The 18,813-nt window shown below is 43.8% G+C and overlaps 2 protein-coding genes across 3 annotated transcripts; both read right to left on the reverse strand.

The window, feature by feature from the left end:
• Positions 5,128–7,414, reverse strand: LOC8084765. 2 transcript variants are annotated; one of them, XM_021446687.1, is made up of 6 exons: positions 6,587–7,414; positions 6,334–6,504; positions 6,172–6,248; positions 5,856–5,993; positions 5,659–5,772; positions 5,128–5,570 (listed from the first exon to the last, which is right to left on the reverse strand). In XM_021446687.1, the coding sequence occupies exons 1-6, from the start codon at positions 6,999–7,001 to the stop codon at positions 5,313–5,315; spliced, it is 1,173 nt and encodes a 390-aa protein (XP_021302362.1). In that variant the 5' UTR covers positions 7,002–7,414; the 3' UTR covers positions 5,128–5,312. The 2 variants fall into 2 exon arrangements, with proteins under 2 accessions (XP_021302362.1, XP_002442983.2); XM_002442938.2 differs by having other exon boundaries at positions 6,334–6,507.
• LOC8082802 lies at positions 7,687–18,555 on the reverse strand. The gene is made up of 6 exons (XM_002442939.2): positions 18,284–18,555; positions 18,115–18,188; positions 16,965–17,194; positions 13,519–13,806; positions 11,927–12,041; positions 7,687–9,798 (listed from the first exon to the last, which is right to left on the reverse strand). Exons 3-6 carry the CDS (start codon positions 17,064–17,066, stop codon positions 9,110–9,112), a joined length of 1,194 nt encoding a protein of 397 aa, XP_002442984.2. The 5' UTR covers positions 17,067–17,194; positions 18,115–18,188; positions 18,284–18,555; the 3' UTR covers positions 7,687–9,109.

Raw genomic sequence — 18,813 nt, forward strand, 5'->3', positions numbered from 1 at the left:
CATCATATGGGATCAGATGGTTATAAGAGTGTTGTTCCCAAGTGGGACCGAATGGAACAGGAGATGCTTGCTAGGGGGGTCACACCCGAGACAATAGCAAAGAATTGGAGTGAGCGCCCCAAGCATTGGTTCTACGGTCATGGGGGAAGCGTGGACCCAGACACCGGGGCGCTAGTTTGGGGCCAAGAAATCTCTAGAGCAGCAGAGAGACTAGTCCGTGCACGAGAGGCGGTTCAGTCTGGTGAGTTCAGGCTTAACAGGGAGAAGGATGAACTCACCTATGCGCTTGAAAATCCTGAGCACGGTGGGCGTACGAGAGGCTATGGGGCAGTTCCGTGGCTGCAATCATTCCAAGCCGATCAAGATACCTACAGAAGCCGCCAGAGAAAGAAGGATGAGGAGGCAGAGCGGATCCGCCGCCTGGAAGCTTTTGTTCTGCAGTCACAAGAGCGCGAGAAAGCTCGTGAAGAATGGATGCAGGCAGAGATTCAAAGGCAAGTGCAAGCAGCACTTAGTCAAATGACGAAAGGGCAAGGTACATCACAGCGAGGTCAATGTTAGCCCCCCAGGCTAGTTGAAAAGCAGCTGCGCATCCATGGAAGTACCAACCATTCAGGATGACACGAAGCTACACTTCCCCGTGGATGATGTCACAGAGGCTTTTACTACCTGTGAGCTGCATGTACCAGATGGGAATGCCACCAAAAAGGTGGCTATCGCTGTTGTCAACCCTATCGACCGAACGAGAACTCCAAGAATCCATAATCGACCAGTACCTGGTGGATATGCTAGCGTATCGGTTGATAGGGTTGAGAAAGGTTGTGGCAATGTGCCACTAGACATAGAAGGGGGATACGGAGAGAAGACCTTAGGTGAAGCTGAGAAGACATTTATTTGTTGGCGCAAGCGCTTCATAATTATTCCTCAGCATAGGTTTGTGTGTGATTTTACTTCTTATATTATTTATTATGTATTGAAATTAAAAAAAAGTTTACTCACAAAACTTGTAATTGTTTTCTTTGCAGGGACTCCTCCAACCTAAGTCCAGTTCTCTCCCCAGCGCATCATAGTGCTGCGGGCGGTGACAATGCTGGATCTCCTCCAACACCTGCGGTTGCCACACCGACCCCGCCACCGCCTCCACCACGGTCTCCACCTCCTCCACCGAGGTCTCCAACTCCTCCACCGAGGTCTCCAACTCCTCCACCGTGTTCTCCAACGCCAAAAAGATCGGCCCCACCACCTCCACCGCCTGCACCGCCCTCTCCAAAGAGTGCACGGTCGGTCCCCTCGCCTCCAAAGCGAGGTAGTAAGAAGCGGTCCGCCCAAGAAGGACCGAAGTCATCGGTCCCACCTCCAAAGAAGGCTGCCTCAGCAAAGAGAGCTAAGACGCTAGAAAAATTACCTTACGAAAAGAGTAAAGAGGAGGTAATTGCTACATCCAAAGCTGAGGTCAAACAATTTTTTGATAAAATAAAGGAGGATAGGAAAAAACGGCTTAACCCAGAAAAGCCGTACTTTTATGTGAAGCCATTGGAACTGAGGCAGAAGGTGGCGGACCATCAAAAGAAGCAACGCGAAGCTCAGAAAAAGCCAGCACTTTCGGACTATGAGCGGTCTCTGGTCAAGTCTTCACAGCCTACTAAGAAGAGAGTAGGAAAGGGGGTCCCACAACTCGGAGAAGTATCAAAACCGGTGCCCCCTTTGATTGTGCCAAATCAATACGACTCAAATGAAGACTTGATGCCAAAGAAATCCTTAGCGTTGTCTGAGCTAGACTCGCTTGAGCGTTACTTTGGACAGAGCGGTTTAAATATGGAAGAAATTGCCGCCATTCTTGGATGCCAAACATTTGAAAAAGCCGAGGTAGTTGATCAATGGAGGGCAAGATATGAACCGGGCAGGAGTCTATTCGACCCTAAGCGTTTACACGAGCTCGGCACACAAATGTTTGCAATAAATAAATGGTGCATTGAGGCGTCTAAAAGGGGAGAGAATTGGATTTCTGTTCGTATTAGACAACATCACTACTTCCGTGGAGATGACCTCATATACGTGCAGTTCGAAGAATTGCACCAATTATGCCACCTCGACGCTCTTGACAAATCTCTTGTCAGCTGCTTTTGTCTGTAAGTATTTTTTTTCTTTTTATTATACTTCTAACTTCTTTAATTACATGTATATAATCCTTACACACTTAGGATTTGTACGTATATATGCAGGCACCAAATGAGAGAGCTCAGAATGAGAAATGACAATAGTATTGGGTTCGTTGACCCTTATATTGTTTTCAAGGCTCCGCAGGCAGTGTGGATAGCAGATCATGAGACAGAAATCTGCACCAATCTTATGAGGTTCTTTGTGAACCAAAAGAAAAACAAAAAATACTCTTCCCCTTCAACTTCGAGTGAGTTATATAGTTATTAAGTGCATGCATATTTTATTTTACATTATAGAACTGACCCTATATATGTGTGTAAATAGCTTTCATTGAAATTCCCAAGAACCGATTGATAATCTTTGACTCAATGAGAAAACCACAAGAAAATTATCAACAAATGGTAAACGTTATTCAAAGGTACGTAATGTCGATCTCAGCTACAAAAATATCATAATATGACTCTGTAATTATTAGTTCACGATCCACAATGGCTGTGCATAGGGTTTGGGAAAGATTCATTGACCGTGAACATCTCAGTGGATGTAAAGCGCCGCTTAACATAATACATCCACAAGTAAGTTCTACTAGCTAACAAACTTTCGCTAACTTTTAGCCTTCTTATTGTCGTGGTCGTGAATATTTTTATATATATATATATATCGTACAGTGGTGTTTAAGACAAGAAGGGAGAACAATCTATGTGCATATTACGTGTGCAAATTCATGATGGCACAAGTCAATCAAACACCCACAGAGACGCTCAGAGTACGTTACATGTCTCTTTTCATTATCTCCTGAATTATATTGAATAACTTAGATAACTAATACCTTTTTTATTTATTTCAAATTAAAGACGGAATGGCTGAGGGAAAAGGTCCTACAACAAGACCGAATCAAAGCTATCCAAGAGACGATAGCAGGATTTCTCCGCGACCAAGTGATCAATCCAAACGGCGAGTTTCACTTCAACGGCAACGAAACTCTTATTCCAAACAATGATGATCATTTGTATCGTTTGTAGACATTGGGAGAAAAAACTCTATGTATATATGTGTTACGAATTTTGTACATATAAAACTATATATATATAAAGCTTTTTACATATATATTTAATTTTTGATGTGGTCTATTCATTTTATTATAGGCAAAGCTTAATTATTAAGCTAAGCCTATAATTTTCATTTATATATGCTTAATATGCGTGTAATATAAATATATTATTGTATCAGCAAAACATGTATTGAAAAACCTATTATTATATATTATATATAGACAATAAATAGAACCGAAGAAGTGAACCAAAAAAAAGAAAAAGAAACCCTTTAACACCGGTTGGTAATACCAACCGGTGTTAAAGGGTCCTGCAACGTGGCAGCCCTGGCAGGACCCTTTAACACCGGTTGGTGTTACCAACCCGTGTTAAAGGGGGGGGCTTTAGCCCCGGTTGCCCGAACCGGGACCCGGAAGGGCAGTACCGGCTCGGGAACCGGGACAACAGACCCTTCCCGATCGGTGCTAATGCCCGAACGTGTGGCAGTGCCGAGGAGTGCTAGGGGCTGCCATCTACCCTAGAAAGACCGCACTAGGCACACGTGTGGAAGCATGGATTCCGTGGCCTGCCGTACGACCGCCTGCCTCTAGCAGGCTCGGGCCGGATCTGCATGGTCACTTGGCCTCCTACCGCTGGCCGCCGTGCCCTTGCAACCGCCTTGGGTCGGATCTAGGCAAGCAGGTCACCCGCGAGCTAGCCATGGCCCAGCCACCCCAAGTTCTAGCTACCGCCTCGTGCTGGATCCGGGGTAGGGGGTGCTGGATCTGGGCTTAGGGAACCCAGATCTGATGCTTCCACCTTGCCACAATCTGACCTTGCGCCATGAACTTCAGAGGTCAAATGGAGAAGAGGTGGAGTGGGGAAGGGAGAGGAGGAGAGGTAGGGGAAGCTGTTGTGGCTATGTCTTGTTGGGCGCCACAGCTGGCCGCCGCCGCCGCTAGCCGGTGAGTAGTGGCAGCGGAGTGGATCGGCCTGGAGGAGTCGCCCCCTGAGTCGCATGTACGGAAGACGCGGGGAGAGGGGGCCTGTCCGGTATTCAATGCTCATGACAGATCCTGCGAAGGAAACCAACCCTTCCCCCGAGCCGAGAAACTTATAATTTTTAGGACTTATATTATTGCAATTTGCTAAATCATCTCCTTTTGATTGTTCGTCTTAATGTTGGCGAAGAACACCCTTAATTGCAGGAGATTAAACTAACCTGTGATTCATTGCTCAAAATGGAAAAAGCTTATTAGAACCTTAATCGCTTAGATCGATACTTACCAGCTGGTAAGAGCGAAAATAGTAAGCCCTAATCTCTTACTGTTAAACATGATTAGATTTAATTATACTACTTTGTTTACTGACACAATCCTTTTTTTTTCTTTTACTACCGGAGACACGATCTATGCCGAGTGTCTTATGTTTTGCCTAGTGTTTACTGACACAATCCTTTTTCGTCTTAGATCGATACTACTTTGTTTAAAAAAAATGCCTTTGCCGAGTGTCAAACCGTGGAATGGCCGTGACGGCTAGTATTGTTTGCCGAGTGTCAAACGGGCACTCGGCAAAGCCTTTGCCGAGTGCCCGAAAAAGGACACTCGGCAAAGCCTGCTTTGCCGTTACTCTTTTTGCCGTCTCCTCTTTGCCGAGTGTGGCACTCGACAAACTGTTTGCCGAGTGTTTTTGGCCGTTTGCCGAGTGTCCTGGACACTAGGCAAAGCGTGCGATTCCAGTAGTGTTTTGACGAGGACGCAATCCTTATATTCATCACAAAGCAGTGTAAGGCATGAAGCACGATCTCAGAAAATATGAAGTTGCATAGAAAAGCAGAAACGCATGGTACTTAGGAATTAATTATCTCTCATTCAGGATCTTTGGCACTAATAGATTAGACTTCTTCACCAACTTGAGGACTTTTTTTTGCGACTTGCCAACTTTAGGACTTCAAGTATCATGAAAAAGAATTAATCATGAATGAACCATCTGTGTTAGGTTCGTCTCATCTTATATTAGATCGATCTGATCTGATCTAATCTAGTACAAAACAACTTCTGTGCTCTACTACATACTGCAAATCTTCTATATATATGTTACGTATATATGAAAGGGGTGCCACTATCTGAGCTGTGTGCTCGTTTGCCTCCTCATCTCTTCTAGCTGATATGCTTCGTTCAGCATGTCCACCGCGTCACTCTGCATATTCATCTTGGATAGGGCTACTGATTGCATGTAGAACACTGTCGGCCATTCAGGGCAGAACGACTGTGCTAGCATTGCATCACGGAGGGCAGCCTCAGGCTTGTCGCACATAAGGTAGCACAAGCTTCGCCTAATGAATACGGTTGGTGACACCGTTGTCCCTGCATCGACAAACTGTGCAACAAACAAAAAGAAGAATCAGCTCCATTGAAACAAAACAAATTAAATTATCCCGATCTCTACAGTTACAGCTAAATTATACCTCACTGTAACCATTGATAGCAATTTCATATCTTCTGCATTCGAAGGCAGAGTCTCCACGTTTCCTTGCATCCAACACATCCCTCGCCTGCTGTGTCCATCCTTCAAAAGACAGCTGCAGAAGGATAACAATGTCAATTTCACAAATCCTACAAAGACAGCTAAAAGATTGGATGGATGGATGTCAATTTATTTTACCTCAGTGCTCCCTTCATCATCTCTGTAATCTCTTGTAACTAGGATTTGATGAATGGCACTTAGATCCATTCTGGAACAGGCATCTCCCATGGATTCTTCCACTGGCTTTGGAGTTCCAAGCATCGAGGACTCCGGTACCTATTCCAGTATTTTTCAAAGGAAACAGCAGGAATCATTAGGAACAAGGAAACAGATGCAAGTTCAAATTAAATAATTAATTCCCTTTGTTTAGGTATTCACTCAGTCTATATATTAATTATAGATAGTTTAGGTATTTTCCTTAATATATACGCAGTTTGTATGTATACAATGTTACCTTGCTAGATGATCCTTCTCCAGTCTCTGGGCACTTCTTTTCTAAAGATGTGGTCTCCATGCATTCGAGCCTTTCGCCTAATTCAGGACCAATTAGCTTATATATGTAATCATATGTAATCGTACAGAGCAGAACAATATATCTTGTTTCTTACGAACTCACCTGCAGGTGTCGTCGTCGAGCTATGTCTATGTAGTCGCTTGTTCCTCAACCTTTGCACTGACCATACTATAGCTGAAACAATCAGTATAGCAAGCACTGCAGAACCTACGACTACAGACAGTATAACGAAGTTTCGTTTCCACTGATGCTCAGAACTAGATCCATGCTTTCCTGCTAAAGGATTGCCATGAAGTTAGACAGAGGGAAAACTGTTATGAAAGAATTTTTTTTAGTCTGTTCCATAGCTACGTACCTTCTGCTGGCGTAGGACTCACCCCGTTGATGAACATAGGAGTCACCCCAGTGATGAACGGATAAAGCTCCCATCGGAACTGGCACCACAACGCTGAGCTTTCCCCTCCTACTGACGTCCGAAGAAACATGTTTGCACTGCTGATCAGATCTTCCAGACAAAATTCGCAGTCCCTCGTCACTCTCGGTATACACTGTGCAAAAGCATATATAGTGTATCCGTTTGCTGCGCCAACAATTTCTTGCTGGGCTATAGCAAAGCGAGCCGCCGACTTCGCTGTCTCCACTGCCACTGCCCGTACTAGCCCAACAACACTTGTTCCAAGAATCTCCCTTTCAATTGGAGCTCTAGACATGTTGTACCTCAAGAAATAAATGCCGTTGAAATTCTGATCTACAAACTCCCTATTTGACATCCACAAGCTGCATCTAGCATAGACTATAGCCGCAACCTTCCTAAAAGGGCACCGCACTCCTACACCCTGAAACGCCTGACGGATGCAGAACTTGCAAACACTAGGAGGACTGTCCTCCCGACAGAGCCCCGCTGCGTATATCTGTTCTGGCTCGGAAGAGGAACTGAGAGAGTGGAAATAAGAAGGAGCTAAGGAGACCTGTGCAGGCAACTTCTCTGCTATATTGTTCAGGCTCTTCTCATATTGATCATTCTTTGCATAAGGCCCTGTTTAGATTGCAAAAAATTTGGCCCAAAGAGCAAATTTTTTGGCCTGCCAACTAAACAGGGGCTAAAATTTTTGTGGCAAAAAAATTTGGCCTGCAGGGCCTGCAACTGTGCACTAACACCCATGCCAGCCCACCAATCGCAACCGTATCCGAATCCCACCCTCAACCCCCCCACCCCGCAAACTCTCAGGCATTTATCTTCTCCCTCATCCAACCCCCCCGCCTCCCGCAAACCCTAGCGCGCAGCCGCAGCAGCCCTTCTCCCCCCCGCCGCCGCAGCACCGCATCCCTCCCCCCCCCCACGCCGCCGCAAACCATAGCTCATTCCTCCCCCGCCGCCGCAAACCGTATCCCTTCCCCCTCCCCTCCCGCCGCCGCAGCACCGCAGCCCTCCTTCCCCTCCCCGGCCGCCGCAAACCCTAGCCGTTCCTCCTCCGTCGCCGCCGCAAACCCTAAACTGTATCCCTTCTCATGGACATGCCAGCAACGATGCCACCGTCGAGGCGCCCCGTCCGAGCTTCAACGGCGCCGGCAGCAGCAGCGGCATCAACCCAAGGCTGGAGTCGCTGGACATCAACTACGAGTCCGATTTGACTCAGATCGGTCTAGGTCAGGCCGTTCCCCCCCCCCCGTTCTGCTTCACGTTCACTGAGTTTCAATCCGCCGCGCCGCGTTGAGGACTCCCCCACAGACGGGGTTTTCCTTCAACCCCCGTCGTCCTCCCGGATGCATTGGATGCCTGGAGGATCTGGGGGGGCCATATCCTCTCCGGGATGGTATGGGTACTCCGGCGTCCCCTTCGGCCAGGACGGATCTGGTGGCCGCGGATCCGGCGCTCCCTTCATCCCGAGCGGATCTGGTGGCCGCGGATCCACAGGCGGAGGTGCGAACGCTCGCAAGGCCCGTCCCCGCGCTGCAAGGGCCGGCCGTGAAGACAACCCGGACCAGCAGCAGTTCTTCCCCGGCATGGACGGCTTTCGCTACCCGGTGAGTTTACTTACAATGACATTTAGTTTACGCACTAGAGTAATTAGTTAGAACTTCTCTGGTATTTAAGTACTTATCTGGTAATTAGTTTACGCACTAGAGTAATTAGTAATATAGTATTTAGTTTACGTACTAGATTGATTACTTTAGGAGTTCTCTGGTATTTAGTTTTAGTTGTTCTCTGGTATTTAAGTAGTTCTCTGGTATTTAGTTGTTTAAGTAGTTTTAGTAGTTTTCTGTATTTAGTTTTCGTTGTTCTCTGGTATTTATCTGGTAATTAGTTTACGCACTAGAGTAATTAGTAATATAGTTGTTCTCTGGTATTTAAGTAGTTCTCTGGTATTTAGTTGTTTAAGTAGTTTTAGTAGTTTTCTGTATTTAGTTTTCGTTGTTCTCTGGTATTTATCTGGTAATTAGTTTACGCACTAGAGTAATTAGTAATATAGTTGTTCTCTGGTATTTAAGTAGTTCCCTGGTCTAGGTACTAAAACACAAGGGTAGCTGGGATCCAAAGAGACTGCGTGTCTTCATTGACATTTACCACTCCCAAATTAAAAACGGCAACTACAACAACGGCGTCATGAGCAGCGCTGGCTGGAAGGACATCAAGCACAAGTACTTCTTGGCTACTGGTTTAGTGCATGAGAGGGAACAGTTCAACAGTAAAGTGCAAGAACTCAAGGCCGAGTGGAGGTTATGCAATTCGTTGCGCAAGTCTTCTGGCCTGGGAGGTAGTGGCTACAATGTTTATGCTGATGATGACTGGTGGGAGAAAGAGAGCAAAGTACCAGCAAATAGTTTAAGGTTTTCAATACAAGCCTACTCATGCAGTCTTACAATAGTTCAATTCTTATTATAGGGCAAGAAGGCTTTGCTGAAAATAAGGGATGGAGGCATGCCTGACTACCTCGGGCAGCTTGATGACATGTTTGCTGGATGGACAGTTGATGGGTCTACTGCATACAGGCCTGGAACTGGTGCGGCAACCAATGTCATTGGAGTCGAGGACTCCGATGACGAGGATGCTCAGCATGAGGTACAGGCAGATGGTGCAACCCCTGCAAGTCAGGGATTTGCAACCCCTGGTAGTCAGGGATTTGCAACCCCTGCAAGTCAGGGATTTCCAACCCCTAGTAGCCAAGTACACAAAAGGCCTTCTAGCACTAATTCCACAGCCTCCAGCCCTAGCAAGAAAACTAGGAGCTCTAATGCTAGGTCTTGGGATAGCAACCAACGTGAGGCCAATGACATTGAAAGGCAAAAGGTAAACTTGTTTGGTACCATATTGGAGTTGCAGCAAAAGAAGAATCAGCATCAGGCACAGCAGTCCCCTAATCAGCATCAGACAAAGAAACAGATGATCGAGCAGGCATATAACATTGCATTGGGGATGGGAATTACTGCAGCTACCAGGAGTTCCTTCCTGGCTGTTAGGAAGATCTGCCGAGATGAAGTTGATCTGGCCATCTTCCTTTCTTGCACTGACGATGCTGCTAGGTGGATCATCATTCAAGAAAACCTCCCGGTGGAGAACTAGTTCCCCTGCTTAATTGAAGTGCATGCAGTTAGCCTTAGTTGTAATGCAGTTAGAGTAAGTCCTAATGCAGTTAGTCGTAATCCGTTTAGTCTTTGGTGAACAATTTGAACTCTAATTTAGTGCCCCAAATGTGGGGTTCATCTAGGATTTGTGCTTTGTCATCTGAACTTTCTTCATTGCAGTTGTGTGGATTAGTTTCTCTATTTTTTGCTTTATACTGTGGATAATCATTGTTCTGTTGCATGGCCATCGAGCTGTGCTAGGGTTTTGGACATCATTTGAAATTGGAAGGGGGGCTGACATACCTATGCTGATGATGACAGGATGGAGAAGACCTACATGTCAGCAGTGATGACGAGTCCCAACCAGCTGAACACAGTGAGGATGTATCAATGGGAGATGATTGGGACGAGGCCGTTCAGACCATGATTATGATCGAGTTGATGTCAAGTCATGCATTAAGAACCAGTGGTATGTTAGAGCAAGCCATACATATTGATAAGTACTTGGGTAGGCGCCCTTATAGGACCCCTAAATTGCCTGGAATAGAGTGGGTCATGGATAATCTACATGACCCTGATAGGTGTTACACCATGTTTAGGATGAACCCTGAAATGTTTCACAAACTTCATGATGTCCTGACAGAAACATATGGCCTCAAATCCAGTAGGAAATCAACCTCTTTAGAAGCACTAGGTATCTTCTTATGGATGCTTGGAGACTGTCAAAGTGTTAGGCAAGCTAAGGAAAGATTTGAGAGGTCACTGGGTACTATCTCTAGGCTTTTCAACAAAGTGTTGGTATGTATGGACAGATTAGCTGCCGACATCCTAAAACCTGTTGACCCTACATTTAGTACAATGCATGACAGACTTAGAAGCCCTAGGTTCTATCCCTACTTCAAGGACTGCATAGGCGCAATTGATGGAACCCATATACCATTAACTGTGCCTAGTAATTTATTTGTCCAGTACTTGAACCGCAAGGGTAGAACCACACAGAATGTCTTAGCTGTCTGTGACTTCGACATGAGGTTCAGTTTTGTCCTTGCTGGATGGCCTGGATCTGCTCATGATATGAGAGTCTTCAATGATGCAACATCAACTTTTGGTGATCAGTTCCCCCATCCACCTCCAGGTATATTGTCGTATCGTTACATGTTGTGCCTGTTATCTAAATTGGCATGTTTTTGCTCATAGATATGGTACTGTAACTACAGGGAAATATTACCTTGTTGATTCCGGGTACCCAAACCGGCTTGGTTATCTAGCCCCATACAAGGGAACCAAGTACCATATGCAAGAGTACAGAAACGTCGGCCCTCAAGGTAAAGAAGAAATCTTCAACTATACGCATTCATCTCTTAGGAATGTCATAGAGAGGGCATTTGGCGTTATGAAAATGAAGTGGCGTATGTTACGTGATGTTCCCCCATACTCCACCGTAAAGCAAAGCATGATAATATGCTCTTGTATGGCACTACACAATTTCATGAGGACTAGTGGAGTGCATGACAGGCACTTTGAGCAGCTCAATAGGGATGCTAACTATGTGCCACCAGAGGCATTTGAGTTCCAGCCGGATCCTGAGGTCGTGGAGGATGAGTGGAATGTGATGAATCAGTTTCGTGATTCAATCGCCACTGCGTTGTGCACTGGTGTTTGAAAGATCTTTTTGGGATGAACAGTTTTGATCTTCCTGTGCTTGTATTTTTTGTACTGGGTTGAGGACTGAGTGTGGATGTGCGAATAATCTCTGTATTCGGCATATAATAGTGATAGGGACAGTGGTGAATAATAGGGTTGAGTGTTTGTGAACAAATACAAATTATTATTGTTTATATATATCATTGTGATTAAAGACAAAGCAACTTTGCATGAGTGACACCGATGTGGAAAGTGCTGCATGCGGCATGCAAAGCAACGTTTGCATGTGCATGCAGTCCCAAACACAGCATTTAATGCCCTTATAACTGTGTCTGCAGTCTAGATTTTGTCAGGAAAAAATTTGTTCAACTAAACACCTGAAAATTTTTGGTGTGTGTCAGATTTCTCTGCTCAAGTTCTGACAACAAAAAAATCTACCACTTTGGCCAAAATTTTTGCAATCTAAACAGGCCCTAAGTCTCCTTACCGCAGTAGAATTCCCAGTCACTAATAACCGACTCCACCGGCAGAATGGACCAAACGAGAAAGTATCCAACCAGAAGTGTCCGAAAGGACATCCAGTTCATTGGTGAAGACATCACCTGAATTTGATTTGAAGCACAAGGGAAAAAACATTAGAAATGGTTAATATATAGTAGAGCTGAGTAAATTAAGCCTATCCCGATCTAGGGTCCTGACCTGAGGCCTGAGCCCACTAGGTTTTGACCTACCCACAAGCCTTAGTGGACAAGGCCTTGGTATAAATCCCGTTGCCCCTCTCGCCCGAGCCCACCCCGAATATTTATGTTACCTATTTTAGACTATAAAATGGATGGGCGGATCCTAGGCATAGGCTCGGCCCGAAAAAATAGACCAAGGCCTTAGTGTTTGTGACAGACTTTCAAGTGGTAATTAAAATATGAATATTGTTTTTTTGATAAACCCCAGATTTGAAACGGTGTGTAATCTAGGCTTTTTGGTAAAAAAATAAAAAATGGATTTATCTTTGAAAAAAAACAGATTTATGTTTATAGAAACACATAATAACTACACAAGATGATGATGATGACTTGAGGCGAGGGGGTACATTTTTGGTTCGCACAATCCCACAGTGCACATTGTACGTACGAGTTCAACCATGGTATAGTACGTTGACACCTGGACTATTCCCTCCTGCATTGTGAGGGGGTAAAGTGGTTTAATAGCAGGCCACCAGCCACTCAGGCAGGCAGTGCATGAATATGCAAGGGAAGGGATGGTACGCGAATTGGAAGCCAGCAGCAGGAGAGATCTAAAAAGAGAGGATAGGAGCAGAAGGCCACTATTACTAGTGAGCAGCTATCGCTGTTATCTGCTTCCATATATATAGGAATTTAGACATCACCATATATATACATATATATTCTTGAAGCCTTTTTCTGGCCACCACTCCTTTTTCTCACCATGTGTTTCGTGTCAGCAAGAGAACTGGTAATGTGTGCAGTATATATTATATAAACTGAATAAGAAACCGTTGCGATCCAGTCAGGACCGTCTTATACACACATTATTTAATCAGTGCAGCAAAAACCAGCTTAATTTGGTGGCCGTCGTATCATCATGTTGCCAAAATATACATGCACTTATTTGCGTTTTCATCATGCATGCATGGTAATTCCTGTGTTAGCGCTAGTAGCTTTTTATAAGAACTGCCAAGTTTACATGTATATACATATGCTTTACTCCCGTTGTTTATCACACTTACGCGTGCTTTACTACACATGCATGTTCTATACACTATATCTCAGCATAGATAGAGGCAACAACTATATATATATATATATATATATATATATATATATATATATATATATATATATATATATATATATATATATATATAACAGTGGCATAATCAATGTCAAATTTATATGACGGCAACCTGCTGTGTTTGTTAGGCAGGTTTGAGGTTTAACAATTGCAAGTAGATCGTTTAAACATGAAATGAAATATTAATGATGACACAGCACGCATGCTGAAAGAATCAAGCATTCACCACAGGCTAACGTACCAATATGCATGCAAGAAAGGTGGCCGCACCTGCTGGCGTACTCGTTCGTACAGGCGGACGCGGCGGCTGGAGAAGACGACGATGAGCGCCACCACGGCGTAGCAGAGGACAGCGAAGAGCTCATCATATGCCTTCTTGAGGAGCCCGTTGCGGCGCATGCAGAAGGTGATCGGCCAGCTCGTGTTGTTCTCGACGACCCTCTTGTTCTCAATCCTTCCCCTCCCCATGTTGAAGATCTCAGCCGAAAGCAGCCACCAAAGGAGGAAGCTGATTCCAACCGTTTGAAAGGACGTCCATTCCACTGGTGAAGACATCACCTGAATTTGATTTGAAGTACAAGGAAAAAAGCATTAGAATTGGATAATATATACCCCCGCCAAAAAATAAAATAAAACTATAAATCATTATATTGTATTGTTGTATGTGCACCTTATATTACCCCCACATATGGTATGTGTAGTTAGTATTGTGTCGGTAAACGAATGCCCGGTAAAATAAATTAAAAACAAGATATCACATCAAAGAAGCTACGCTCTTTACCACATATATAATTCATAAACTTTAAAATATTTGATTGAGCTTCTTGTAATATTTATATGTTTTGCATTATTTCACGTAGTGCAACTTTTGTCTGTTATTATGAAACATGCAAACGAATGTTGTTCAGTGCCACAAACCAGGACTTGAGCAAGATTATTGAGCAATCACGCCCCTAGTAGTCGCTCCTGCGTGCCTCTCTGCCTCTCGCGCGCGGCCGGGCTACGGCCGCCTCCCGCGCACCCCCGGTGTCAGCCGCGGTGGAGTGCGGCCGGCAGTATCCAGCTAGTGCGCGTGGCGCCGATGTTGGAGGCTGACACAGCTATGCCTATTACTTGTTTATTTTTGGGAGAATTAGCTCTGTGGCGTTGGAAAAACAAAATTTATTTGGCTCTATGGCCTTCTCGCAGTTTTTGACAGCTAATAGTGTTAAGTCAGTGGTAAAAAAACTATTTTACCTCTGGCGAAAATATATATATTCAGTACATAATCATATATATATTCCCAATACATAACGACACATAAATATTATCACATAACCACATGTATATTTTCAGTACATAACCATATGTATATGTTTTTTATTTTTTCGCCAAGAGTAAAATGGTCTTTTTAACCCTGACTTAACATCGTTAGCTGCCCAAAACTGACAGAAGGCAATAGAGCTAAATAAATTTGTTTTGAGGCTACATAGCCAAATTCAAAAAAAAGAGGGCCATATACCTAAGACAAATTTTTTAAGGCCATACACCTAATTCTCCCTTTATTTTTTTACTTGTGTTTTTGGCTAGTTGTCAAAGCCCTTATTAGTTGCTACAGTATATGTGGGTTCATGTAAAATACATGTGCTTTCCTCAAAAAAAAAGGTACAATACATTTGCAGTCCGGTACAATTTGTAGCCTTGTACGTACCCTTTGCAAAAAGGACTACTAGGAGATCGAGTTTAGGTGCATACTAGGAGTAGGATCGGTGAAGCGCCAAGCAAGGGGTGCTGGAGCCCAGCTTGGCATCCACTACCCTGTGTCACTGTCGTTGAGTGCCTAGTAGCTCTACCTATACTAGCTAGATACATGACTGATACCACCGCCCCCCCCCCCCCCCCCCCCCCCCCCGCTACTCGTTCCAGACACGTACGTACTCCAGACCAGTAGTCACTAGCTATAACAAATCACTAGAGCTACAGATCGTATCAACAAGACGCTGATCCAACAGATCAAAATTCGAGTGTCGGATAAAAATGTTTTTGGCTCTTTGAGATATATATGTGAAGCATCAAACATGCATCATATATCTTGTACAGCTATTAGACCAGGCCTTTGTATCATATATCTTACACAATTATTAGACTAGACCTTTGTATAGCTTTCGGCTATCTCTTTTCTTTGAACAGGATATTATTTGTAGGTTTCCGAAAACTCTAATAGGGGATTCTGCGCAAAGATCTTAAAACGTATCTTCAGAATCCTTAATGATCTTAGATAAAAAAATCATCAATTGCAAAGTACTAGGTCTCATAATTTTAATATAAAGTTTTTCATCATATAATTTTGTTTGAAAAGTTATGAATTTATTTACGTAACAGCTATTTTTGGGAACGAGGGGAGGGGGCCGACTATGTCAATCAAAGACCCATAAAAATGATTTGCAATCTATTTCTAAGTGTTTGTGACAGACTTTCAAGTGGTAACTAAATTATGGATATTATTGTTTAATAAACCCCATATTTGAAATGGTATAACCTAGCTTTCTGGTAAAAAAAATTGAAAACGGATTTACCTTTGGAAAAAAAAAACATATTTATGTTTATGGAAACACATAATAAGTGCGCGTCGTGCAGAAACGGCAACTGCAACACATGAGTAGGCCTCTCTTGCCAGTTGCCATGCCTAGAATTTTCTTAGATTTTTCAAGCGCTTTCAGAAACATTTTTTGGTTCGCACAATCGCACACAGTGCAAATTGTATTTACGACTTCAACATGGTATAGTATGTTGACACCTGGACTATTCCTCCTGCAGTGTGAGGGGGTAAGGTGGTTTAATAGCAGACCATCACCAGCCACTCAGGCAGGCAGTGCATGAATATGCAAGGCGACGTGAAGGAAGGCAGCAGCAGGAGAGATCTAAAAAAGAGAGGATAGGAGCAGAAGGCCACTATATAGTACTGATGACCAGCTAGCGCTGTACCCATATATAGGAATTTAGACATCACCATATATATACATATATATTCTTGAATTAATCCTTTTGGTTTCGTTCTGGCCTCTCGTTTTTCTCACCGCGTGTTTTCGTGTCAGCAAGAGAAACTGGTAATAATGTGTAGTCGTGCTCGTGCAGTATATATATATAAACTGAATAAGAAACCGTTCCGATCCATTCACGACCGTCTTATACACAAATTATTTAATCAGTGCAGCAAAAACCAGCTTAATTTGGTGGCCGTATCATCTTGTTGCAAAAATTTATATGCACTTACTATTTGCGTTTTGGTCATGCATGTATGGTAATTCCTGTGTTTACTGCTAGTTTTTTATAAGGACTACTACTTGTAACAAACGTGTACTGATTAAGCAAGTTTACATGGATTTTTGCTTACGTACGTGCTTTAATTACATATATACACACATGCATGCATGTTCCCTGTTTATCTACCACACTTAGTGCTTTATTTACATGTATACACACATGCATGTTCTGTCTCAGCATAGATAAAGGGAACAATAATATAAACTAACTAACTAACTAACAGTGGCATATATAATCAAAGTCAAATTTATATGAGGGGAACCCTGCTGTGTTTGTCAGGCAGGTTTTAGGTTTAACAGTGGCAAGTCGATCACTTGAGCATGAAATATTAATGATGACACAGCACGCATGCTATTAGCTGAAAGAATCAAGCATTATTCACCAGAGGCTACCAAAGAAAGGCGCGGCCGCACCTGCTGTTGGCGTACTCGTTCGTACAGGCGGCCACGGCTGGAGAAGACGACGATGAGCGCCACCACGGCGTAGCAGATCGAGGACGACAGCGCAGAGCTCATACGTCTTCTTGAGGAGCCGGTTGCGGCGCTTGCAGAAGGTGACCTGCTGCCGGCTCGTGTTGTTCTCGATCCTCTTGTAATTCTCAATCCTTCCCCTCCCGATGCATGCTGGAGAACCAAAGTCGCAACTGAAAGAAGCCAGTAAGTTTTATCTCATGAGAGCAAAAGAATTCAAGGGACCGAGAAACTAGCTTGATAGATCTGGTCACAGTAGTACTGGCAAACAATTTCACGGGGTGCAAATGGAAAAGGAGAACACGGATCGATTCAAGAATTAATCCGCCCGATGCGACAGAAATGACAGAAGAGAATACATATGCAAAGATGACAGATTTGACAGACGAACTCACGACTGGACAGATCGATGCCTGGCAGGCTCGATCGATCAGTTAAGTTTCTCTCGGCCCGGAAAAGAACACAGATTCTGGGCAAGCTAAGATGATCATGTAAACGAAACCAGCCACAAGAACACAAGATCTACGAGTTTTGGTTCGTTTGGTTCGGTGCGAAATATAGATGGGGGAAATTAATTAAAACAAGCTAAAAAGACACGAAACAACAAAAGCTGCTTATTTTTCCTTGAAGAGAAGCTCATCTTTTTCCAGCTTCTTCAACTATAGAAGAACTCGTAGGTCGCTCTAGGATCAGATGCGAAAAGAAGCAATAAAATCTAGCAAACAAACTTTAGACAATTCTAGGTAGGCAAGAATATAATCAGGGCAAGTTGAATTATCACAAAAGCAAGAAGCAGCCGGCAGCTGGATATATGTGTGCTGAAACTGCATATACAGCGTGTTGCCTTTTTCTTTTCCTCCCCCATGTATAAAAGATGAAAGATCTACTAGTCATCGAGCTGTTGCCTGCTACTAGGATCAGAAATCTCATCACAGAAGCAAAAAGTTGAAACCTTGCAAAGCTTAGTAACGCAGGGAACGACAGACCAGAAGATACTATACATACATATAGCAGAAAGCAGGAAAAAGGGAAATCAAGTGTAAACAAAGAAGCATCATCCAAGTAGTCAGCAGAAGCTGGCATGGTTTATTACCTTGCACCAACTCGAAGCACAGAAAAGGGAAGTTCTTTCCTCCAATAAGATCGATCTCGATCAGCTAGCTGTATCTACATACGGGATCACAAGATGTATCACAGAACTGATGGCTTAAATTTTTAGCATGTGAAGAGATAACCTAGATGGCAAAGCAATACTACTTTACCTTGTTCCTCTCAATCGATCAGTCTCTTGGACTTGCAATATGAAGCTAGGAAAGGGAGCTCTACTCCTACTTTGGTTCCTCTCCGATATACCGCTCCCCCTGCTGCATGCGTACAGGTACAGCGGGCGAGGGGGTTTAATAGCAGGCGGGCAGCCAAAGCGCGCAAGGGAGAGAAAAGATAGGGGAGTGGGATGGGATCGGAAGCAAGGGCGCAGCAGCAGGAGAGAAAAAAGAGGAGAGGATCGGAGCGAGAGCGAGATGGCACAGCAGGGACAAAAGGCCACTACGTACCACTGATGACCAGAGACTGCTATATCTTGCTTAACCATATATAGCCATTTAGACATCTTTAATATATTCTTAAAGCCTTCCGTGTGTTTTGTGTCTCCAAAAACTAGTATATATTGTGCAGTTCTCAGTATATATAAACTGAATATAAGAAACCAGTTCCGTTCCGGACGTTGTATATATATTTAGTACGTGCAGCAAAATTCAGCTTAGTTTGTGTACCATTTTCAACTTGCCAAAAG

The sequence above is a fragment of the Sorghum bicolor genome, chromosome 8, assembly GCF_000003195.3.
Source record: "Sorghum bicolor cultivar BTx623 chromosome 8, Sorghum_bicolor_NCBIv3, whole genome shotgun sequence".
NCBI classification, from domain to species: domain Eukaryota; kingdom Viridiplantae; phylum Streptophyta; class Magnoliopsida; order Poales; family Poaceae; genus Sorghum; species Sorghum bicolor.

Coding starts and splice junctions, on each gene's coding strand:
- LOC8084765 (XM_002442938.2), bottom strand. CDS start 7,001: ATGTCAAATAGGGAGTTTGTAGATCAGAATTTCAACGGCATTTATTTC. Junction 6,508..6,586: donor GAGTCCTACGCCAGCAGAAG/GTACGTAGCTAT, acceptor GCAATCCTTTAG/CAGGAAAGCATGGATCTAGT. Junction 5,773..5,855: donor ATGATGAAGGGAGCACTGAG/GTAAAATAAATT, acceptor ATCCTTCTGCAG/CTGTCTTTTGAAGGATGGAC.
- LOC8082802 (XM_002442939.2), bottom strand. CDS start 17,066: ATGAGCTCTGCGCTGTCGTCCTCGATCTGCTACGCCGTGGTGGCGCTC. Junction 13,807..16,964: donor AACGAGTACGCCAACAGCAG/GTGCGGCCGCGC, acceptor AATCAAATTCAG/GTGATGTCTTCACCAGTGGA. Junction 12,042..13,518: donor ACGAACGAGTACGCCAGCAG/GTGCGGCCACCT, acceptor AATCAAATTCAG/GTGATGTCTTCACCAATGAA.